Source organism: Gymnodraco acuticeps, unplaced genomic scaffold (genome assembly GCF_902827175.1).
Source record: "Gymnodraco acuticeps unplaced genomic scaffold, fGymAcu1.1, whole genome shotgun sequence".
Lineage (NCBI taxonomy): Eukaryota > Metazoa > Chordata > Actinopteri > Perciformes > Bathydraconidae > Gymnodraco > Gymnodraco acuticeps.
In genome coordinates, this window is record NW_022990391.1 from 2,435,803 (window position 1) to 2,461,390 (window position 25,588).

At 39.7% G+C, this 25,588-nt stretch overlaps 1 protein-coding gene across 8 annotated transcripts in view; it reads right to left on the bottom strand.

Moving 5' to 3' along the window:
• The window catches only part of LOC117551595 (glutamate receptor 2-like), a 148,637-nt gene that overhangs the window by 12,212 nt on the left and 110,837 nt on the right, over positions 1-25,588 (bottom strand). For 3 of the 8 annotated variants that reach the window (XM_034224512.1, XM_034224510.1, XM_034224509.1), the window contains 4 exons: positions 18,621-18,819; positions 18,005-18,252; positions 11,359-11,473; positions 7,002-7,136 (listed from right to left, as the gene is read on the bottom strand). In XM_034224512.1, the coding sequence (XP_034080403.1) occupies positions 7,002-7,136; positions 11,359-11,473; positions 18,005-18,252; positions 18,621-18,819 (697 nt within the window). Of the gene's footprint in view, positions 1-7,001; positions 7,137-10,374; positions 10,490-11,358; positions 11,474-18,004; positions 18,253-18,620; positions 18,820-25,588 lie in introns of all 8 variants that reach the window. The other 5 variants (XR_004569820.1, XR_004569819.1, XM_034224513.1 and 2 more) reach the window with 4 other exon arrangements.

Consider the following 25,588-nt stretch of genomic DNA (forward strand, 5'->3'; position numbering starts at 1 on the left):
TAATGCCAAAATGCTTTCCTTCCTTACCAATCACAATGTCTGCAGTAAAACATTTAACCCCCACACATCCTTATTTTTTTCCATTTTTTTTCCTACATACACTTCTTAAAAACGACACCACAAATAAAAGAGGGAACACATTTTGATGTTATAGTGACAGTGTATTTCACAGCAGGCTTTTTATAAAAGTATCAAGTTGCCACTGGTGCTTTTATAAAGTGGTGTAGGGGGTAAGAGTTATGACATTATTAAATGCATTAGGAATTGGCTCCAAATGAACTGAAATCTTTAACTGAGGTCGAGTAAGACAGGGACAGTCGGAGTACAACACTGTTCACATTAACCAATAATCAGTCTGTCGCCCAAGGCTCATCCTTCACAGCATTGCAGAGATATTTAAATAACTGCTCTTCATCAATGATCTAGTTCTGTTCCAACAGATAAGTGTTTACCCAGAGTCTGTCCCACCCTCAGCAGGAAGAAGGGGGCAAAGGGACACTGAGAGTGAATGTGGTCTCTTGACCATGGTATTTCAGAGGAGAGTAGATCTCAGGGAAATAGGCAGAGATACTACTTTTTCTGGAAAACACCAAGCTACAACAAAGTTATCATAGGGGTTAGAATTAGTGCATCAGGGCAACACATCCTCACTCCCAGGTTGGCCTATGTTGACGTTACAGATGTAGCACCTAATTTCAGACTCCAGCTTACAGCTTCCTGCCTACGACCTGCCTAAAACCAGTATCGAGGAATGTTAAGCCCTCCCACTATTTTCCAAGAGGGCGTTGCCAGATTTTCAATTTCAGGTTTTAACCAGGAGATGGCGCTTCATTCTCAAATACAGAAAGACAAGTTCCATGGACTTGCAGTTGTGTTTTGAACAGCATTTGAACACATCAATATTTTAGATCAACTAAAGTATATCTTATAATATCTTGTAGTATATCTTGTAATTCAATAATATATAGTCTTTATATATTAAATAATCATAATAATAATGTAAATGTTTACATTACACTTCTTTATTTGTTATGCTGTTTGCTTCCTCCTGCTCCCTTTCGGACACATACTGTATGATTTATTATTATTATTATTAATATGAAGATATTATTAAGATAAGATGTTACTTTATTGATTGAACATTTTAGTTTAGAATGTGCTGTCCCACGGTAATTCAGAAGGCTCACAGGTCACATTCCGGCCATTAAACAATAGGTGCTTTCACACCGTCTACAGTTTGATTTAATAATAATAATAATTCCTTACATTTATTATAGCGCTTTTCCAGATGCTCAAAGCGCTTTATAAATACACATATTTTTGTATACATGCAATGGTCACTGTGGACAATACCCAGAGGAGCAAGTTCAGGTGCAGTGTCTTGCCCAAGGACACAACGGCTTTACAGACGCAGCAGCGGTGGGTTTCACCCCTTGATCTGATGATCATTGCACAGCACACTGCGCCACACTGTCCATCTTCACGCCTCGAAGTCATCGAGGCGCTTTTACAAGTACACATTGATATTATACATCTACTGTGGACATTACCCACAGGAGCAAATCCGGGTGAAGTGTCTTGCCCAAGGACACAACGGCCTGACGCAGTGGCGGCAGGAGCGGGTTTCGAACTGGAGTTCCCCAGCACCCCCCTTGATCTGATGATCAGATGCACAGACCACTGCGCCACCCGTCCTTAATTTGTATAGAGGGAGCTCTGTGGCTGAATGGCCAGCGATTAGGTGTGGCGCATTTATCATAGGTGATCAGAGCTAACTGCCTGCCGTCAGGTTTCATTTAAAAAACTGGTCTGATTTTAAGACTATTTCTGCGCTCATAAAGAATGATAAGAATAAGAATAATGTGTATTGAACTGGTTTAATTCATTAGTGAGTTTATTTAACACTAGAACCGCCAATCGGGTCAATTTGTGTGATGTGTGTTGTGTGTGTGCAATGTAACTTTTTTTCAATAAAATATTAAAGTCTCCCAGTCCGTGACTTTTCCTGAAAGTGTGTTATGTAGCACCCTATGTTGTTAGACATTGCATTCTAATAGCGGGATTTGACGGTGGTAGGTAGGCCTATACAAAAACCTCTGGCGGTTCTAGTGTTAAGGTAATAAGGTACAGTAGAAGCCCTTTTTTATCAGTAACGAATTTAGCAGTTGAACATAAAAGTCAACTAACTGAGGGTCACTTGCAATGACAGTGTTGTGTCAGCTTGTCACTCAGAGTAACCTACAGTTAATTTAGCTGCTGGAGAAGAAAGATCAGGGGGGGGGGGGGGGGGAGAGAGCTGTGGTTGATGGGCCATAAGTTGTGTAAATACACAGCTGAGAGCTGCCGTTTCATTCAGACTGTTTAAAAAACGGTAACAACGGACTATTTTTCTTAGCGGATGCATGTCAATTTAAATCAATACATACAACTATTTTTTAAATCGATAAAAATATTTTCTAAATCCATAAAAGCATTTCAATTAATATTTACTTTGTTGAGAATGTGGCCATGTAATAAGCCGGATAATTTGCAGCGACTTGTTCCTTATGGGGAAAATAACACCCTTCATGCCTGATCTGCCGACGAGGCTCCATTACAATATAAATATTTTTTGTGAATTACTGAGTTTAGGCACGTTAATAACGTTTTAATGAAGTTGAATACAGTATATTCATATGTGTCAGTGATTTCATGTCAATTCGGCGAACATAAACATAAATGATCGTGGTGAAGATGATGATTAAATTAGGATTACAAATCGAGAGCCGGGCTGCATTTCCTCCCGTTCGTTTTTTTCGACTAAACAACATTATTTTGTTAAATAACAACATGGTGATGTTTTGTAAATGATTACGTGTCTCTTATTTAGCACAGAGTATGATATCCGTGACATATGGATCTTAACAAAGTTCCGCTGTACATCCAGCGTACTGTATCTGACTTTATTTCACATGAGCTCCAGTGTGGAACCCCACTGCACCCCCTGGTGGATCAATGATCCATTCAATTCAAATTCAAAACCTTTATTTATCCAGGTAAAATCCCATTGAGATCAATGATCTATTTTTCAAGGGAGACATTGCAGCTGGCTTCATTATAATTACATTTATTTATCACGGGGGAGGTCTCAAGTCACGCTGGAGGTTTTCCCTTGAGCGAGGGCAGATCACGTACCAATCACGGCCCTCGCATTTCAAACTGTCTGAAATGAAGCGCTACATCTGTATGTCAAGTCCCCTGTGTCGGCTTTTTCCAACGCAAGAGGGGCGCAGCCGTTTCGGCTTTTTCCAACGCAAGTACTTGGCGTACATTTTCAACTTTCCGGGATGTCCATAGGCTTCTATAGAGCTCCCTAAACGTATGTTGTAGATGACTTGAGATCGCGAGAGAATGCTACCCGCAGATCCATTCTCACAGCGTTTATCAACCTTTTTCTTACTCAATATCAAGCCACACTTATTGTTTTTACTTCTTCATTTTAATTGAATAATGTAGGACTTTTGTTGCCGTCAGTTATGGGGAGAGTAGGGGCTCAGAATATTGAAATCTGTATCCGTATCTGAATTAATGTACGTGCCGTTGTGCTTACAAACTCTTCAACGACAACCCTAATTATATTTAAAAACATTTTAGAAGGCCTCACAAAATACTTTAATGTAAATTAAAATGTAAATGTTAAGGGATGTGTGTAATGTGGTGATTGACATTATTCACCCACGGATCTATGGGTTGGGGTATTGTTCCGCACGGACATTTTAGTTAACCGGACTTCCTGTTGGTGTGAAATCCGAAAACATTTTTTAAAAATAAAATAATACTTTATTCCGAGTATGCTTGCTTTTCTCTTTGGAGGTCATCACATAACGGCATTGTAATACACGGTTCGGCTGCATTAAATATTACACATCTGCCGTAGTTCTCTAATTATAGAGCCCTGATCAGAAGACTTCTAGACAAACAGGAGAACTGCCGCCGAAACTGAATATGTGACGTGGATCATAAATATATCAGCAATTAAACAAAATCTTCAATTTCTCTTCACAATATAAGTCTCCTTGCAGTATCAACACTAATTCGGCTGACTTTTATATTTGATCCAATCAGTATATTGGTATATGTACACCATAACGGTGCACAGCTGATAGAAAGGGACATCTGGTTAAAGCACGTTATTGAAATGTATTATTTTTATTATTAGATATTAATAGGAGACACAGACAGACAAACTAATAAGGCTTTATTTAAACATTAAAGAATACTTTAGGTTAAGATCTTATTTTGAATAAGAAAAAAGCTTTGGGAGTATAAATATTAAGCCTGACAAAGTACTAATATATTGCTTTCCTGCAATGTTAACTACTGTATGTTGAAGCACTTATTTTAACTGATATTATACATATGTATTATACTCTTATAAGATGTATGTAGATAGTATAAGAAATGTGCAGAATAGGACAGTTTAATGGTGGAGGTATACACACATATTGATAGATGTCTTGTAATGCACTGTTGAGGAACCTGCGACCCAAGTTTTTCATCTCCGACCTTGTCAGGTATTGAACATTTAATAAAAAAAGAACACAGAATTATTCAATATAAAACACAGAATTTGTATGATTATACTAAATGATTTACAAATAAACACCACTGCATATGTACAACTGTTACACATGCTGATGTAACGCAAATGTTTCCAACTTGGGATCAATAAAGTATATCTTATCTTAAGCTGATCGATGGCTACTGCCATATTTGCAAAATGTGCCTCTGAACCTTGACAAGTGCATGTTTCAGGCTTATCAATGAACAACAGGAGGGGTCACAGACATAAGACCAGCTGTTAAATAAAGCTCTTCTGACCTTAGCTGGCATGTGGGTATATATATGAATGCTGCCCATTATGGGCACAAGCAATTTTCACCCATTTATTAATTATATGTTTTAAATGTGAGTGTTTCCTATCCCCTAAACCTCCAGGGATGTACACAATTTAATACTGGCAACTTCTTATTATGGGAAATACGCAAACGTCTTTTAAAACTACAACTCCCAGTAGAGACGTGCCATAGATAGAGAACATGTTGTGAAACACAATAGCCAGCATGTGTAGATCTGGGGACGGGGTGGGGGAGGGGGGGACGCGGTGGACCCGTTCAAATCCAGTTTTGGACAGTCTGCCGTGGTTCCATCCCATTTCAAGTGCTGTTCGACGCTCGGCGTAACCCTCGGCGCACACTCAAACATCCAATCAGAGCTTGAGGACTCTCACGGGGTTTGTCAAGCGAAGCGGAGAGAATACTTACTTCCAGGTGTAAAATTCTCGTCCTGACGGACTCCAACTTGTGTTTATTAATCAAACAAATAAATAAACACAAGGATAATTGTGTCTTATTGTTGAGTAAATAACAGTGTGTGGTTTAGAAAATAATACAAAATTAGAAGGAAAAAACGATGAAACAATACAGATTTCAGTATTCTGAGCCCCTACTCTCCCCATAACTGACGGCAACAAAAGTCCTACATTATTCAATTAAAATGAAGAAGTAAAAACAATAAGTGTGGCTTGATATTGAGTAAGAAAAAGGTTGATAAACGCTGTGAGAATGGATCTGCGGGTAGCATTCGCTCGCGATCTCAAGTCGTCTACAACATACGTTTAGGGAGCTCTATAGAAGCCTATGGACATCCCGGAAAGTTGAAAATGTACGCTAACCCCCTTGCGTTGGAAAAAGCCGACACAGGGGACTTGACATAACATCAACATAGGCCGACCTGGGAGTGAGGATGTGTTGATCAGGGAGATTTACCTTGGCCATAAACACCCTTTGCAACAAAGCAAAGCCAATTCAGAAAAATGAATATCTCCACAAGAATTTGGGTAAATATTTGAAATGTTCTGATCACACGAATTATGTCTTATGGACACAAAACATGAAGCCCTATTTTAAAACTAGAAACTTGGATAAAACTCCTCCTGAAAATATAAATTGGGATTTTGTAAAATAATTTAAAGGCTTTGCCCAAACACCTCAAGTAGTGAGTGCAGCACACTGTGAAAATCATAATCCTAAAACACATATTATTGTGAGATTATTGAGATTAAAAGAAATTGCACAAATACAAATTCCTCTCTTTTCAATTACTGTAAAATATGAAAAAAATATAAAAGCACATTTTTACAAAAAACAGAGTAGGACCACAAACTTGCAATAGTGTTTGTACACACTGACACGAGTACATTTCTTATTTACTTGTCCTAAATTATATGACCCAATAATAAAATATTCCAAAAATATTGTAAGAATTATTACAGGGATAAGTTTAGTTTTTTGTTTCGGAAGAAATGTAATCAATATGAGATACCAAATCTGGAGCACAAAGTCAATGTCCATAGCAATTATGCATGTAGCTAGTACACATGGTAAAAACATTTATATTACATATACTTGATAAGTATTAAGGGGTTCCAGAGAATCTTTAATTTCTGGATAATATGAATGTGCGTTTTACCTGAAAGGCAACTCCATATAAGGAACATGAGGCGTAATGAATTTAAAAGTGTGATGTACTATGATGTGTAGTGAGTAATACACATTTATCTTAATATAGCAACCCGTATGGGTGAAAAGGTTTTTGCTGTGCAGCACAACTAAGTTGCTCATACTGTGAGCAATTTAGTTGGGATTTAGGTGCTAAAAGGCCAGAAGACCAACATAAAGCTAAAAGTAATTCAATAAAAGTAAGTAACTGTTTGCCAACAAGTTTTACCATCTTTAAAGGTTGATGTAGACAATGTATAGCAAAACAAGTTATTGTATGTTGAAATCATACACTGGGAAATACGGAAACAATGAATCACTACTAATTGGGCAATCCTCGACAAACCCTTAACACCATAGGATTTTTCTTAAACTCTAAAAACATATCTTAATACACAGAGCTCATCCCAATACAAACTATAACTCAATCAAACTACAACATGAATTGCAAAAGTAAGTTACCTTCATTTTTTTGGCCTCAGCACGGCTCTTGTAGCAGAACTCTACCAGAGCCACCATCATGGCCAGACCCAGACCTCCAACCAGGATATAGAAGACTCCTGCCACGTTACTGAGAGACAGGGCGCTGGTTTTCTCCTACACACACACACACACACACACACACACACACACACACACACACACACACACACACACACACACACACACACACACACACACACACACACACACACACACACACACACACACACACACACACACACACACACACACACACACACACACACACACACACACACACACACACACACACACACACACATAAAGCAAATAGAGGTTAGCCTTCAAGAACAATTATTTTAACAAGGTGTTTTTAAGGTAACAGCCATCTGTGATGACTGACACACTATTTACTGTTTCAATTCAATGTTCTCCTCATTAGGCAGCATTCAAGTGAATACAAAGGGCATTTGCACAGTCAACTAAATACAGACTTAAATTGGTACTGCACAAATACATTAAAAATGACCTGCACACTATAAAGCATCCTCTATCAGTTTGTCTGTATTGACCTTGTAATGTGCATTTGTATGCATGTCTGGCTTATGTTTAGTGATGTCACTATGTTGACAGAACTCAGTAGTTACTTTGGTGATTACAAATAACATAACTGATAGAAACCAGGGAAAATGTTGTTCTTTTTCACCCTTAGACATGGCAGTGTTAAACAATGGATGTTATCCATCCTGTGCACAGGCAAGAAGAGTATTTTATATCAACAAATTCAAATGTGGCCTTAGATGTATGGATGGAGGTCTGCTCCATCTGTACCCAGTACCATGATCTCCATTAGGCTGAACACCAAAACCTGCTGCGGAGCATGTTCCAGATAAGAGATCAATTCACTGAAAGCACCGCCTGCTGACCAAGTGTTGGTCAGCAGTTTAAAGCTATCAAGTAATATTACAGGATTAAGGAAATACAGTTTAAACTGCCGTATGCAGGAAAGACAGCCGGCAAAAATCAGACTGTGTGAATGTGAACATTAATAGAATATCACCTCCATCTTCAGAGAAATCCGACTATTATTACATTTGCGTTAAGCAAGCTTACTTAAATATCTGCCACAACATAAGTAACCGGAGCAAAGTAACTCAGAGCATTGCGTACAGTGTGGCATTTCTCATTATCACATCATATCACATCCAAATCACATCATAATATATATTTCCTTATGTGTCAGCTACTCGAACCCTATCTGGCCGTGCAACACTTAAATTATCACACTGTATGCAGATGTGTTATTTAAAACACTTTAAGTTGACGAAACACTCAAATATAATTGAATTCAGATCCACTCGTGTCTTAGATGGGGAAGTGATATCATAAAACTGTTAATGTACGCATTTAAACACTTGGTAGTATTTTTTTACGAGCTGTTCTTCCTGTGCCTTGCAGGTGCAGCTGTGTTGCTTTTATCCTGGTTTATCTGTTTAAGACATGGATGTTTAAAGTCTAACTTCTTCATATTTGTCTAACATGATAGTTTACTTTTCATTCATGAAGTATGACGCTGCGCTGTCAGTACGCTTGTCCCTGTTTGTGATTGGTGAAATGTTGCTAACCCCGCCCCCTTTCACGTGAACTCGCACTCAGCCAGACAGAGAAACCCTGGGTTGATTTACCGAGTTGATAACCAGCGTCGTAGGACCGCTTAGCGAGATCACGTTTGTTAGGGTTAGTTAAGATAACTCAAGCATATCCAGGGTCTGTTGAACTGGATTCGATGTACAGGACAGGACAACCTGCTGGCACCATGGTTGGTATCAATACACTATAAGGGTCCTTACATTTTAGCTATTTTCAATACATAATCTGGAAATGCCATAAATCTGCTAGCATAAATGTAAACAATTAAAAAGTCCTTTAGTCCAAACATATGTATCTTGTATGTATAAGTTTAAGTTTTGTTTTACTGCCAATCACGGGAATATTGTGTATAGAATGTATCTACCAGTGGCGAACCGTGTCTATCACAACTGGACCTTCTGTAGACGCTCTCATTCAGTGCAACGGCCAGGGCATTCGATCAAGGATGTAGAATACCTTGGTTGAAGGATATTCTACCCAGAGACCCAGAACAAGATCTGATTGGTTGCTTTCTTTTCTAACACAAAACCACTGAAATGCGTAGTGCATGGTCCGAGAAGGACAAACAAATCAACGTAACACTGTAATATTACAGATCAACAACACAGATACCATTCTCATTTATTCATTTTATATACATTTTATTTATATAATTAAATCGATTTTTTGTTTGTTTTATCTGAGTGTTCCAGGGTATTCTCTGAATACCTTGAAGGCCCTGATGGTTCGCCATTGGGTTTCACCCACGAATAAGTACCTTCCCAGGCTTTGTTGTAGCTGCATTTAATTTTTCCAAGGTTCCATTTTACACCACCAAAAGTTTATCCCGCTATTTCGTTCTATTTTATGCCGGTAAAAGGGCTCCGTGTAACCTAGGCAATGAGGAAGCCAGGGTGCCGGGTGGTGACAGGCGGGCGAGTCTTACCACGTGGGTTTAACTTTTGATTGATTGATATCTCACACAGGCAATGGTGATAGGCCTATCTTGCTTTCTATTCAGCCATTGGATAAAAGCCAAGTTTCGACTTTCTGCGCGACTATCACTCAAATGCGGGACAGTCTCAATTTGTGGGACGCGGGACAAAGGATAAAAATGCTCTGCAGTCCTGCACAAAGTGGGACACCTGGTCACCCTAGGCCCCACTGAAAATAAACTGCTTTGGTACAGCCCATGCATAAACCCTCCGAAATGGGGGGAAACAGATAACATAATAAACTAACAAACAAAGAGATTGCCTTAAATCAACAAAGAAGCCCTACCAAAAATCAACAACACACTACCTTTTCTGTGTATATATTGTGATATTATCTTAAAATTGCCTTTGCATCTCCTACTGTGCAGTCATTACCCTAACAACTCAGTGTCTAAATAGGGTTTGAGACAAACAAACAGAGAAACAGATATACATAGTAAAACATTCGTTTTTTTACAACACCTGAGTGACACAGTGAGCCTTACTGCTAATGCAAGGTGAGTTTAACTTGACAAGTTCTATTCTGCTCCTGTTTACACCTGGCAAATAACATGTGTCTTTGGTTTTTCAATGTGAACCAGGAAACATTCACGCACACTCTGCTGAGACCAGCATCTAAATACACACATATAGGACTTCTATAATGTACACACAGCTTTATTTTCCTGATACATTTAGAACCAAGTTTACTGTGAGTGTTGAATGTGTGAGCAGACAGTGTGATTCATCCACAGACATATACAACTAACCTTATTGGTGGAGTCCTTGAAGCCACACTCTCCTTTATCGTACCACCACTTGTTTTTCATCTTGTCTAGGGTCCCTTGCTCATTCAGTTTCAATACGGCAAGGTTTACTGGCACTCTTTAATGGAAATAACATAAATAACATCATTATCAATGTTATCTTATGTTATTAGAGGGGCAACAGTTCTCACTCTTTGGTCTAGCAACCAAGACAAGGCCCACTAATGTTTGTGCCATTCCACAGATTGGCTTTCCAACATTTTGCCACATTACTTGGACTTTGAATACCATGTTGAAACGTTTCATTACAATTTTGCAGAATATAAGTCAAAAGCAAATAATTAAGTTATCTTACCATCTATTGTCAAAGGCTTACATTTTTTTATTTTGTAGACCTTTACGTTTGTTATCACTGATATAAACAACACAAATCTGCCAAAATGATGTCCTTTAATTGTAAGGGACACTATGTCTGGCCCCAGAGACAAAGAATGAGAGGCGCTGCATTGAAAAGTCTTTTTGCTTTTTCAGCAAAAGTACTCCTCCAGGCTAGAGCCATAGATAAACAGAGTTTGTTCAGGTCGACAAACTCTTTATCAACAGCCCTGCTCCTGACTGTTGCTGCCATCTGGTATGAGGTCACCTGACCCTGAGCTGGCCCCTCAAGTCTGCCCTAACCCTGACCTCAACCAAACAGGGTGCAACACATCTGTGGAAGAAGCAGCATGGACGACAACGTTACCCGTCGGTAGTTTTTATTAGCAACTCAATTCAGGATGTATTTGTAACATGAGTAATCATTTGTTCTTAGATGTATGTGAAATGCTATATAGAGCATTGCTACCTTTACAGGTGGTGTTGTAACTATGCTGCTTCTTTACATTTTTCTTTCTGACAACCCAGTGTTACCTCAATGTCTGTGTTTTAGTGTGTGTGTGTGTGTGTGTGTGTGTGTGTGTGTATGTGTGTGTGTGTGTGTGTATTAACCTTGCTCTCCCCTCCGCCGCTGCCGCATTCTCCCTTGTCATACCACCACTTGTTTTTCAGTTTGTCCAGCAGCCCCTGCTCGTTCAACTTTAACACCGCCAGGTTCACAGCATTTCTACATGAACACAGTGGCTGTTAGCAGTTCAGTTGTTGTCAATGTCAGTCCTCCTGCTGGAATGCATGCTAACAGCATGAAATACTTTGGCATAAACATCATATACACAGCTGGAATGCCTCTCTTTTTCTTAGCAGCAAACTCTTTAGTATTTGATAGAATAATCATGTTTAGCTAAAACCAATCTGCTGAATACCAATGGCAATAAGAATGCTCATGAATATGTTGAGGTCAAATATTTTGATATGCCTTTACAGGATCATATAGATGGGTATGGGTATGAACTGTTTTTAATTGTCTATGACACATTTGCTTTAAATCTTGTTTTAATCTCCTCTTGCTCTTTGTTATTTATAAAGAACACTAGACAAAACATCCATGAATCAGCTTCCCGGAGTTTGGTGGCATTGGCAATGTTATTCACTCCGGGTAAAATGTCAGAGGTTGCCAGCTGCAGCTTATATCTTAGAATGTCATTGTTCTTACTATTATGGTAACATTAAGCAAACTAATTGATATTTTGAATCAGGTGATATCACCAAGAAAAATGATTTAACAGTGCAACTTAGACAAGCTGATCAGCTGATCAGAAAAGTAACAAACTAATAAACTAAAGGGAAACACTAAAACAAGTTGAACCTAAGGTGGCTCTTTAAACTGAGATACAGGTTAAAAACAGATGGGATAGGAATAATCATTTCACCACTCTATTGGTAACTAACCTGCAAAATCCATTTTTAGTGATGTCATCATGTTCCTTTGTGAGTATTTTGGTAGAACTGATGGCCAAACACTAATTGATCCAAATATTTTTTTATTAAGCATAGTTTTACTTTAAGTTAAAGTTAAATTATGGCTTTGCGTATAATAAATGACTAAGATTTGGTATACGTTTTGTTTGAGGTTAAGCTATAGGGAAAAGAAAGGTAGGAGTTAGGGTGAAACATGTAAAGGAAAGTTGTGATTTAAAAGTGGAGAACTCTAAAATGTTTTGACCTACCTCATGTCACTTTTAGTTGTCGTATCACTCAGCTGGACCTTAATCGATATAATAATAGTAAGTTGATGTGGTCAAACCATATATTACTAAATCAGAACTTCTGGTAATTGTATCAGGTAGCTTACAAAGAAAATGCATTTAAGTGTTAGATACTTTTCTTTTTGAAGTTATAGCTACAGGCTGTAAGCATTATAAAAGCTGAATGAATTGGAACATTTTAGCTATTTTATATTTTTTTCGAATGTTTAAAGCTAGATAACATTGGAAAAAAAATATTCGATCCAGATTCCATAAAATACCATCAAAGCCCTGTGTACATGAACATAAAAAACGACTTCCCCATCCCGTGGCAATTAAAATATTTGCCGGCATTACTGACAATAGTAATGCTTCTTCTTGAGCAGCCTCACTGCTGTTCGTACACGTCTCCATGAACACCATCAATTTGAGTCTGCTTGGAGGTTCCTCTCTGGGGTAATTCTGACCTTTTCTAAGTATCAGGCTATTAGGTTTAAGGGATTTTTAACAGATCTGTGTAACACTCACTTAAAATGATGGTAAATTAAAGTAACAGTAACTCCTGGTCTAATCTTCAAAGGGACTGATTCAAGAATATTTTGAATAATGCACTTGGTTTAAGAGTAAGGTTATGCATGCAAAGTATGGAATTATATTTATCCGTTTTCATCCTGATCAGGAATAATGATGAATGATATAATACATAACATATAACCATTTAATGTCAATATTTTTGAGTTCTTCCTCCGTTTTTTCAGATCATATTAGTGACTATGGCTTGAGAAGTGAGCCAGTGTCACACAAATAGTAAGACGTGTGTCAAATAAAGTGTTTATTTCTAACTTTCTTCTGTTTCTTCACTATGGGAAAAATACTTTGAAGCTCCTCTGACACATACCAAACCCCAATTAAACACCATCCCCCAAAGTCATAATCACACTTTTGCCATGAGGAATCTTGCATATGTGAGTAACAGACGTCCTGTTAGGGAATATATCTCCTTTCCTTGGGCAGTTCTACATAATAAAAGGAAAATAAACTAATAACTAAATATTTCAACATTGATAAAGACAGCTCAGCTCATAGTTTAAACCATGGCTTATCATTTAATTGACATGCATGTTTTAATCATCAACTCCTTTTTTTGTAGTTTGCACTAGGGCCTTTTAATGTTGTCCTGCAGCCAGAGTCAGATTTTGGGTTTAGCCTGTAGGTTTTCCCGACACATATCTTTCAGTGTTTCACAAACCACCTCAGTGGAGGAACAGTAGCTTAACACAGCCCTGTGTGCTTGTGCTTGTCGGAAAAGCTCATATGCTGCAAAACCTGTGCAAGCCTGGGGGGTCTATATATCCCATAGTGAAAAACAGAACAAAGTAAGAAAAATGACTTTGGGTTACTTTGTGTAATCATTCCACATAACGTGTACACAGCATCATTTTTGATAATGCATGAAAGACTTTAGGCTTAAAGTAGTTATTCAGTTATTTTTGCAAAGCAGTTTTACTAAGTTACCCTAAAGAAAATCTTACCTGAGACTAAATTCAAGTGTTTTTTCTTTGTTTTACTTTTAAGAGCTGACATCAGAGGTCGCATTAACGAATATTTTCCGTCTATGACGAAAACATTTTAACAATGGCGGAAAAATCGGAAAGCCGTCCGTCATTTTGACAGATTAGTACAAAGTATCCCCGCAGCGGGGCTCCGTTATTATGCTGTGTTATGCATGCCCGCCCGAAAGGAAATTATATCGTTTCCAAACCTAACTTTGCCGAACAGATCAACAAAAGTATTTGCTTTACGCTGTGCGTGCTCTCGCGAGGTGCTGTGGGCATGCATAACACGCCGTTGACAGTTCACGAACATGCTGGCCGACGGGTGATAATGGATTTTGACGGAAATGTTGCGATCCTGTCCGTCAAAATGACGGGCAGCGAAAAAGTCTAGCGCAACCTCTGGCTGACATATATACATTCTTGAAACGGAGCAATGACAATCCAGCAGGAAGAGCCTTTTTTCATAAAAGTAATGATGTAATGGCGGGATGTACATGTATATGCGGTGAAATTGGTGCTAATGGAGAGTGGTATTCTGTTTCCTAGTGAATCAAGCAGGTTTGTTAATAGCACACTTCACGTATTACTAAGTGATTTATGCATGCTGATTTAGGGCATTTAAAACACTATATTTTTTGGTGTACGAATGTAACTAATCACTTGGCACAGGCTCAGTTCACTTCCAATTTAGTTATTTACAAATTCAGTGTGACCATCTAATTTGTCATTGACTGAGAAATCATTGCTACATTTTTATATTATGATTTTTACATGCCAAAGGGTTTTTTGTTGGATTTTTTCTTTTTTGAACTGAACCCGCCATTTATATAATAACTCATCCACTTTGACTGCAGTAGTGGAGAAAACAACATTAAATAACAGAAAGATCATGCTAGGAGCAGAGACATCGGAAACGTAGAAGAGACGTTTGCAGAAGTGAATACTTTAATGAGTATGTAGTTCTGAATTTAAAAAATCCTGAATAAAGGCCTATAAAAAAAAAAGATGTCTCTGGTTCTACCATGTTACAGCACAACAACTTTCATACATTAGATATATGGAAGGATTGGACATAAAGCTCCATTAGGCGATATTAATAAAACTCAGGTTTTCACTGAGAGAAGTTTGTGAAAGGGTTGCTAGTTGCTGCTGCTGAGTCAGCAACCAACTCTCTAGCTCTTTTAACATCTCGAAGTTCAACTGGCTCTTCCAGATGTTCTCACTGATCCAGATCCCCTAACCACTGCATCCAACTTCAATACATCACACTTGACTAACAAGTTTAATTTAACCGCCTGGATGCTATCTGCACTGACAATACAACTGGAAAGCTAAATATAACAAATGGTTGATAAGTTAGTGAAACTAGTGATGCAAGATAGTTTCATCATCAAACTTGCATGTGAGTGATGCACAATAGTCACATCACTAGACATGCAATGTAATCAAACTCCAACCTGTCATGCAACAACTTAGTTTTTGTGAACTTGCACTGTTCTCAAGTTCCATACGACAAATCTATTAACTACCTGCAGTCTGAGTAGCCTGTCACAGTTCCATTTAAGTTGTTTGCCATGCTTTGTTGGTTTTACTTTTTTGCTGTCAGCACCGTTCACAGCTATACCACGATGTTTATGATTAAATTGAGATGAACACAATATACACTGAACAAAAATATAAACGCAACACTTTTGTTTTTGCTCCCATTTTTCATGAGATGAACTCAAAGATCTAAAACATTTTCTATAAACACAAAATAACCATTTCTCTCAAATATTGTTCACAAATCTGAAAACATCTGTGATAGTGAGCACTTCTCCTTTGCCGAGATAATCCATCCCACCTCACAGGTGTGGCATATCAAGATGCTGATTAGACAGCATGATTATTGCACAGGTGTGCCTTAGGCTGGCCACAATAAAAGGCCACTCTGAAACGTGCAGTTTTGCTTTATTGGGGGGGTCTTGGGGGGTCCGAAAACCAGTCAGTATCTGGTGTGAAGGGTAGGGGTAGGGTTAGGGTAATGTTGTGAATCAAGTGGCCCATGGTGGTGGGGTTATGGTATGGGCAGGCGTATGTTATGGACGACGAACACAGGCCACTCGATTCACAACATTACCCTAACCCTAACCCTAACCCTACCCCTACCCCTCACACCAGATACTGACTGGTTTTCGGACCCCCCCAGACCCCCCCAATAAAGCAAAACTGCACGTTTCAGAGTGGCCTTTTATTGTGGCCAGCCTAAGGCACACCTGTGCAATAATCATGCTGTCTAATCAGCATCTTGATATGCCACACCTGTGAGGTGGGATGGATTATCTCGGCAAAGGAGAAGTGCTCACTATCACAGATTTTTTCAGATTTTTGAACAATATTTGAGAGAAATGGTTATTTTGTGTATATAGAAAATGTTTTAGATCTTTGAGTTCATCTCATGAGAAATGGGAGCAAAAACAAAAGTGTTGCGTTTATATTTTTGTTCAGTGTAGTTTACAAGAACTAGAACACAATATACTTTACAAGAGCACACAGTGTTTACCTGGCATTTTTAATGTTGACCATGGTACTCAGGTGCAAAAACATAAAGCATTACTGAAGCACTGAATATAACCTGACATAATGAGGACCTTCAGCTGCATGCTGCTCTATAAGCTCATTTTGGTGCCATGTCATGAAAAAAGCAGATGAACAGGCAGTCAATAGGGGCCAAGCAGTGTACTGTTGTCTCAGTGCATTGTTACAATTAGTCCTTTGGGATGTTCAGGTTTAAGCTAACAGATCAGACATAATCTTGGTTAGTCAATATACTGAAGTATATCAAACTAATCACTATAACTGTCTATTGCACTTTGGTCTTCAGAAATCGCTTAATGCTGCTTTATGGCAAATTCAACCAATACAAGTAATGGCAAACATAACTCAAAAAGAGCCAACTGGCAGAAAGACAAACAGACAAAGAAGAGACAGATAAGCATACAGCCATCTGTAGTGTGCTGAAACGACATAACAGACTCAGTGACTAGCATGCAGCTCTAGACACACACACACACACACACACACACACACACACACACACACACACACACACACACACACACACACACACACACACACACACACACACACACACACACACACACACACACACACACACACACACACACACACACACACACACACGGTGTATGTCATATACTTATGAACAACAACAAACAATCCCTTGATTCAGGTCTTAAAGAGCCAGCTCATCATAATTGCTGAAAAACCTGACAACAAATTATCCTTACCAGACAGAATATGAAATCAGTTAAATTGATAAAGCAGCAGATGGGGCTGGAGTATTTCTTTGAGACCTGAAATATCAAACTTTAACAGCCCTCCCCCAGTTGTCATGGCAACCACCACCAGCCAATGGTCAGTTGTGGTAACCATGGTACAAATACAAACCACTGAGAAGATGTCATCAGGGTAGGTGGATTATTATAACAACGAGTAAGCCGCCATGCCCCATTCATCACACTCACATACTGCAACACCCAATTGGCACTAAGGCTTGGGACCAGACTACATCGCTCCCCATGGTGCTTTATTTCCTGAGCAGGGCTGTACATGAACACAGCCACAGTTCACACACTAGCTAAAACTCCCTGACTACTATAGCCGATGGTCAGTAGGTGTATTCCGATCATCACTCTGCAGGTATCCCTTGAAAAAGAGATCATTGATCTCAATGGGATTTTACCTGGATAAATAAAGGTTTTGAATCACTGGGCTTTAGAGCTCTGAATGAAAGAAATTCTGAATCTACTCTAAATTGTAAATTGACAATAAAACATGTCTCTATTCACGAAATGAGCTGTGACAGGGGCGAAAACAGAACTCGGCAGCAGGTTAGTAGTGTGAATGGTACATGGCAGTGCAGGTTGGCTAGCATTGTTATACTGATCCACCCACCTTAATGGGGATCCTTTTGGCGTGGCGATGCCGTAGCCTTTGGAGTCGAGGTTTCCTCCCACTTTCATAGTGTCGCAAGGTTTTCTCTGCTCTATGTACTCATTCATGGTGGACTCCAGCAGGTAGGCATATTTCCCTTTGGACTTCCTGACTCGCAGGACGCCCTCAGAGGTTTTTTTGACGAAGACAGAGGGTTCTGCTGATTTCATATATTGCCACATCTTGTCAAACAAGGCAATTTTAGAGCGCTGAAAAAAGAGAAATTCACAGATTAGAAACAATGAAACGTTGCAAAAACGTATGTACCGTTAAGTTCACTGTATTACTAATGTACACAGGGTGTTTTAAAGTATAATGTGGAATTTTCGTGTAAACACATTTGTATCATTGAAGTAAAATTAATGCACCTCATTGAAAAACATTTACAGAATACTGCAAAACCTGCATTATTTAAATAAATGTTTCAATCAATTCTGGTTTACCTGCTGCAACTGCCGATCAGTAGAACACTATAAACGTTAGCCGGAACAACCATCGCAACTCCTACTTGTAGGTTTGATGTAGCCATTGTTATCTTTCTTTTGGATTGTGAAGTTGCTATTTGCATGCCCCTTACCCTGAAGAACTCTTTGGTTGATCCAGAGTCGAGGGTTCCATACGTGATATCTGTCTGTTTAGCCAGGTCTTCAGCACTTTCGATTGGAGAAACCATTCTCTCAACCGTCAGGAAAGCTGCCAGGTTGGCAGTGTATGATGAGATGATAATCAGAGTGAAAAACCACCACACCCCCCCCACTATACGACCGGACAGGGACCTGCATAGACAAACAAACACACGCACAGTTTTTACAGTCTCATGACTTGAGCACTGATATGAGAAGTTCAAGGGCTAGCGTGGAAGACGATGATCAGTGTTCATTAGAATGAACGTAAGTCTCTGACAGGTTGTCATTTATTTATGCCCTGTATGACAATGTTTTTGACCATTTCATTAGCCTTATAATTTCCTTTCCACAGAAGGAAATAAAATGTTAAGCATCCATATGCAAGGACTACTCTTAAACAATTGTTTGTTATTGTTATTATTATCATGATGCGTCGCTTTCCACCTTCTTCTCCAGTAGGACTCAGATGAGGGTGTTGCACTTTTCTTTTCCTTATACATGTGATGTTTTGGTGTTGTTTTGTTTCTCTCCGTTAACCGTCAAGTGGGAAATAAAAAAAAATTTGTTTGTGTTTCTCTTAGTATCCTAAGATACTGTTACGTTTGGCTGTGAAAAAAAAAGAAATATATATTATTATGAAGGGCAGACCATCTATTTGTATTTATTTTGTTTTTTTTAGAAAGGGGCAGGTCACATAAGATTGTATTCTTCTCCCTGCTCCTTTTCGCTCAATGGTAGTCATGTTTTGTGGCAATTATTGTACATTTGGTTTTGCGTACCATGAGCGGGACAAATAAAAATGAAATTAAATAGTGCGTTCACACAGGATTGAATCTTCGCATTGTGTTACTAGCGCGAGTTTGACTGCAGCTTTCATTTGTGTTTACCTGCATCACTCAAACAAGGCTTGCTTGCGATAAGGCGGGGCTTATCTCCATGTCCATACATGTCCATCTCCATACTAATACACATATCTACATACTAATACACATATCATTTTGATATGTGTATTACAATTATATCATGGCAAAATACCAACAACAATATTAACATATTTTGCTATGATTTAATTGTAATACACATATCAAAATGATACCGGTTAGTAAAAAACATGAATTGATATTGATCAGAGTTTGAAAGCTAGAAGAATAGAAGAAGAATTGGGAGGGATGAAACCCTCTTTAATGGTCACACATATAGAGCACACAGCACACACAGTGAAATGTGTTCTCTGCCTTTAACCCATCCTAGCACCAGGAGTCTAGTACTAGGAGCAGTGGGCAGCTATTGCACAGCGCCCGGGGAGCAATGGGAGTGAGGGGGGGAAGGGGGGTGTCCGGTGCCTTGCTCAATGGTACCACGGCAGGGCAGGAGGTGAACTGGGACCTCTCCAAGTGGCAATCCACACTCCATATTTTAGGTCTGTTCGGGGACTTGAACCGGCGACCCTACACCTCCCAGTCCAAGCCCCTACTTTAAAAAAAAAAATATGTTGTATCTTTTATTATCAAAAATAGACATTTAACATCTCATCACAACTACATAAAGCATTGCTCATAATACACACATTCAATATTTCATACCACTAGCTTAAAGGTAGTGTGCCTTAAGTTTTCCGTTCAAAGTTGAAGCACAATGCTCCCTCCTCATCCAGCTCAACTAGCCTGCTGCCATCCACAAAATCCTCGCAAAATGTGTCCTTTTCCACATGTATTAGCACAAGGTTAATGTCCCTTTTTACTGTCCTCTTCATTATATGCCACACCTCTGACATTTTACCCTCGAAATGGGCAATGTTCCTCCTTATTTGGACCGCACGCCTTCCATGGCTCAGAACATAATTTAAAAGATTCACATTGCATTCATCCTTCTTCTCAATCACACCAAACAGCCACAGCTCCTTCCATTCCATTTCTCTCACATACCATTCATTCCAACATCTACCAATTAACTCTTTCATCCTTCCAAAAAAAACAAGCTCTTTACATTCAACAAACTCAACACATCCTCACTCCCAGGTCGGCCTATGTTGACGTTATGTCAAGTCCCCTGTCGGCTTTTTCCAACGCAAGGGGGGGGCCTTAGCGTCCATTTTCAACGCAAGGGGGGGGCCCTTAGCGTCCATTTTCAGCTTTCCGGGATGTCCACATGCTTCTATGGACGCTCATGGCAGCACGGCGTTCGTTTGTGTCGACTGCCCTTAAAGGCAATGTGAGCGTCCATTCTCATTCGATAACGGAGAATTGTACACCCGGAAGTAAGTATTCCCCTTACTGTCGATTGATTTTACAGTGATATCTGCACTACTCATCGACTAAAAAACACCAGATTATCCTTGTTAATTACACAACATTGATTGGTTTAAATTGTGTGCAATGCTTTTGTATTTTTCCCCTTCGATTCGGAGAAACAAATATTTTTTCGGAGTAAAGGATGGCATAAGACACTACACTACCCAGAATCCCCAGCTATTGTTTGCACTACACCATGTGCTCTGTTTGACAAACCCCGTGATAGTCCTCAAGCTCTGTGATTGGAGAGTGTGCTCCGAGGGTTACGCCGAGCCTCGAACAGCACTTAAAATGGGATGGAATCACGGCAGACTGTCCAAAACTGGATTTGAACGGGTCCACCGCGTCCCCCCCTCCCCCACCCCATCCCCAGAACTACACATGCTGGCTATTCTGTTTCGCAACATGTTCTCTATCTATGGCACGTCTCTACTGGGAGTTGTAGTTTCGTATTTCCCATAATAAGAAGTTGCCAGTATTGAACTGTGTACATGGAGGTTTAGGGGATAGGAAACACTCACATTTAAAACATATAATTAATAAATGGGTGAAAATTGCTTGTGCCCATAATGGGCAGCATTAATATATATATACACACATGCCAGCTAAGGTCAGAAGAGCTTTATTTAACAGCTGGTCTTATGTGTGTGACCCCTGTTGTTAATTGATAACATTACATTACATTAATTGAAAAGCCTGAAACATGCACTTGTCAAGGTTCAGAGGCACATTTTGCAAATATGGCAGAAGCCATCGATCAGCTTAAGATAAGATATACTTTATTGATCCCAAGTTGGAACATTTGCGTTACATCAGCATGTGTAACAGTTAAATATGCAGTGGTGTTTATTTGTAAATCATTTAGTATAATCACACAAATTCTGTGTTTTATATTTAACAATTCTGTGTTCTTTATTTATTGATTGTTCAAGGCCGGAGATGAAATATCTACATACATCTTATAAGAGTATAATACATTATGTATAATATCAGTTAAAATAAATGCTTCAACATAGTTAACATTGCTGGAGGTATGCACAAATATTGATAGATGTCTTGTAATGCGCTATTGAGGAACCTGCGACCCACGTTTTTCATTCAATGCAGAACTACACCATAGTTGTGTGGGCCTATATGATAATTATGTCAATAAACCTTAGAAAATCTTGAAATCTTGAAAGGGATGTGCAAAATAGTCATTATATACAGTCTTTAATGAACTATTAGTAGAGAATAACGAGTAATGAATATACTTTATAGGGATCCTATTCATATCTAATAATAAAAATAATGAAATTCAATAACATGCTTTAACCACTAGGTGTCCCTTTATATCAGCTGTGCACCTTTATGGTGTAAATACAGCCTATCTACCAATTGGATCAAATATAAAAGTCAGCCGAATTAGTGTTGATACTGCAAGGAGACGTATTGTGTGAAAAGAAATGTAAGATGTTGTTTAATGGCTGATATATTTATGATCCACATCACGTTTTCAGTTCCTCATGTTTGTCTAGAAGTCTTCTCATCAGGGCTCTATAAATACAGAACTACGGCAGATATGTAATATTTAATGCAGCCGAACCGTGTATTACAATGCCGTTATGTGATGACTTTCAAAGAGAAAAGCAAGCACACTCGGAATAAAGTATTATTTAAAAAAAAAAAAAATGTTTTCGGTCTGTTTCCGGTATTTGTTAATGACGATGTGCTGTGAGATGTGAGACTGGAATTGCACATGGGAAAATAACGTATCTTTAGATGCGGATTTTGTTAAACTAATATGTTTGCGCTGTGGACCAACACTATACATTGACGGGGAAGGGGGTAGCAATAAAGATAACACCATTAAACAGTTACACAACATAACAGAAATAATATCGATAGCAGCGTCCCTAGCAACCACCTTGGTAACAATGAAAACGTTATGGACGCAATTTCCTGAAGTAATCTTCGTAATAACTAGCAAACTAAAGATCATGTACATCCACTGCACACATAATCTGAAATAACAACTCATATTTCTCCCATCAAATGACATCAAAACGCATTTTAATGGCCAAACTAACTTTAAAATAGGCATTTTCCACCGAGAATAAAACGAAGTTCGGCCATGTTTTTTTTTTCTGCAGGGAGAAATTTGAAGATCACGTGACGTCAAACAGAGCACATGGTGTAGTCCAAACGATAGCTGGGGATTCTGGGTAGTGTAGTGTCTTCTGCCATCCTTTACTCTGAAAAAATATTTGTTTCTCTGAATCGAAGGGGAAAAATACAAAAGCATTGCACACAATTTAAACCAATCAATGTTGTGTAATTAACAAGGATAATCTGGCGTTTTTTAGTCGATGAGTAGTGCAGATATCACTGTAAAATCAATCGACAGTAAGGGAAATACTTACTTCCGGGTGTACAATTCTCCGTTATCCAATGAGAATGGACGCTCACATTGCCTTTAAGGGCAGCCGACACAAACGAATGCCGTGCTTCCATGAGCGTCCATAGAAGCATATGGACATCCCGGAAAGCTGAAAATGGACGCTAAGGCCCCCCCCCCTTGCGTTGAAAATGGATGCTAAGGCCCCCCCCCTTGCGTTGGAAAAAGCCGACAGGGGACTTGACATAACGTCAACATAGGCCGACCTGGGAGTGAGGATGTGTTGCATGCACACACGTTTCAACCTGATCCTTACACACATCACACTCTCTCTCAACAGTTGCATCAAAATGGCTAATGATCAGGTTGTTAAACACCCTATTATGCCTCAACAAAACATCTAAATGATCACATTCAATACTGTTCCACTTAATTTTCACATTCTCCCACATTCTCCTGCCAGTCATACCATTCACAACACTCATCCACACTTTTTCTGATGCAGGTCTTCTAATCACATCCCCTTTTAACCTTTTATCCACCCCTCTAGCACCCACACTCCCATTATTTACATACATTTCTCCCATCCATTCTTTCCTTACATCCTCCACACACCTTTCATCCCAATGTGTCTCTTGCAAGCAAATAATGTCTGAGTCACATATCATTAAGGCCTGCTCTCTCCTGTCCTTGGACCTCAGCCCATTTCCATTGAAAGAGGAAATTGTCACCATTACAAGTGTTATTAAGGTTATTATTGTTTTCATTCTATTTATTTTTTGTCCGGACACTTTGCAACTCCTCCTGTCGCTTTCACCCGTCTTCTCTCCACCGCTTTCTCCTTATCGGCTTTCCTCTTTGCATTCAGCCTGCTGGATTCTCTCCTCATTCCTCTGCTCTTTAACCCATCATTCGCCTCGCCAAAGATCTTCTCCTCTATGGGACCTTTCATCTCCACCTCCTCGTCCTCATACTCATTCTCCTCGTCGTCCCCTCCCTCCTCCATGTCCGACACAACCGAGCTGACCTCCATTCCCTCAGCCGTCTGTCCTCCGCCTCCTTCTCCTCCTCTCCTCCCACCGACAGCTCCTCCTCCAGCCTCAGGATCAGGTTCAACTTCAACGTCCGCTTCAGCCTCGGTATCAGTTTCTGCCCCCAGAATAACATCCACCACAGCCTCTACTTCAGTCTCAGCCAAACCTTCACCACTCCTCGCATTCTGTCCATCATCCGCAGCAGCCGGAACAGCAGCAGTATTGGCTCTGCTACTACACATCTTTCCTTCGTCTGCTTTCCCCTTCTTCCTCCCTCCGTCTCCTCCACCATCCATGGCAGCCGCGTCAGCTTCTCTCTTTGCAGCAGCCGCCACAAACACCGCCGCGACAGCAGCCACAGCTTCCTCGTTTATCCTGCACCCAGCCTTATCACTTATATCCTCTTCTTCACTCTCTTCCTGACTTCCACCCTCCTCTTCCTCCATTCCATTCTCCGCTGTGTTTTCCGCCTGGGCACTTTCTCTCCCCCTGGCTCCGCTCGCCCCCTCCTCCCGAGTCACACAGTCCCGGGCATAGTGTCCCTGCTTGGCACATTTATAGCATTTAAACTCAGGGCATTCTTTGTATAAATGCCCTGGCCTTATGCACATCCTGCAGACCGGTACCTGCTTGTCGTGAATCACCCTGAAGTATTCCGGCCCCTCTAGAGTCTCGAACCTTGTGGAGTACGGAAGTGACCGCACTTCCTTATTGAATTCCACTCTCAGAAACCTCGTCCCATCAACCACATCAGTGCCGGGCCACATTCTTCTCTTTATTGCCGAGACAGGCAAAACCCCCCACATTGCCAATCTGCCTTTAATTGTAGTGTCCAATATATACGAAGGTATATTTAGGAATGACACCGTGAGTTCTTTTGCCATGCAGTCTCTGCCCCGCACCAAAGCCCCATTGATTCTTATTCCATCCAACAGTTTATTTTTTCCTTTTTCTTCAGCCATTGTCACTTCATATAGCCCATCTCCTTTAACCCGACATCCCATCACAATCCTGCATTCTTTCTTAACTCCTTTTAGCAGATCCATAACAGTTACCACTGCTTTCCCACTCTCCACCGCCACCACCACTGTCAGCTCCTTTTTATATGTATCCTCCTCCACAATCAACTCAAACTCCTCTCTCACCTCCTTTTGTTTTCCTACTCTCTTGCTTATCTTTCTTACAGTGCAGACGCTTTTCTGCTTGCTCTTGCCTCT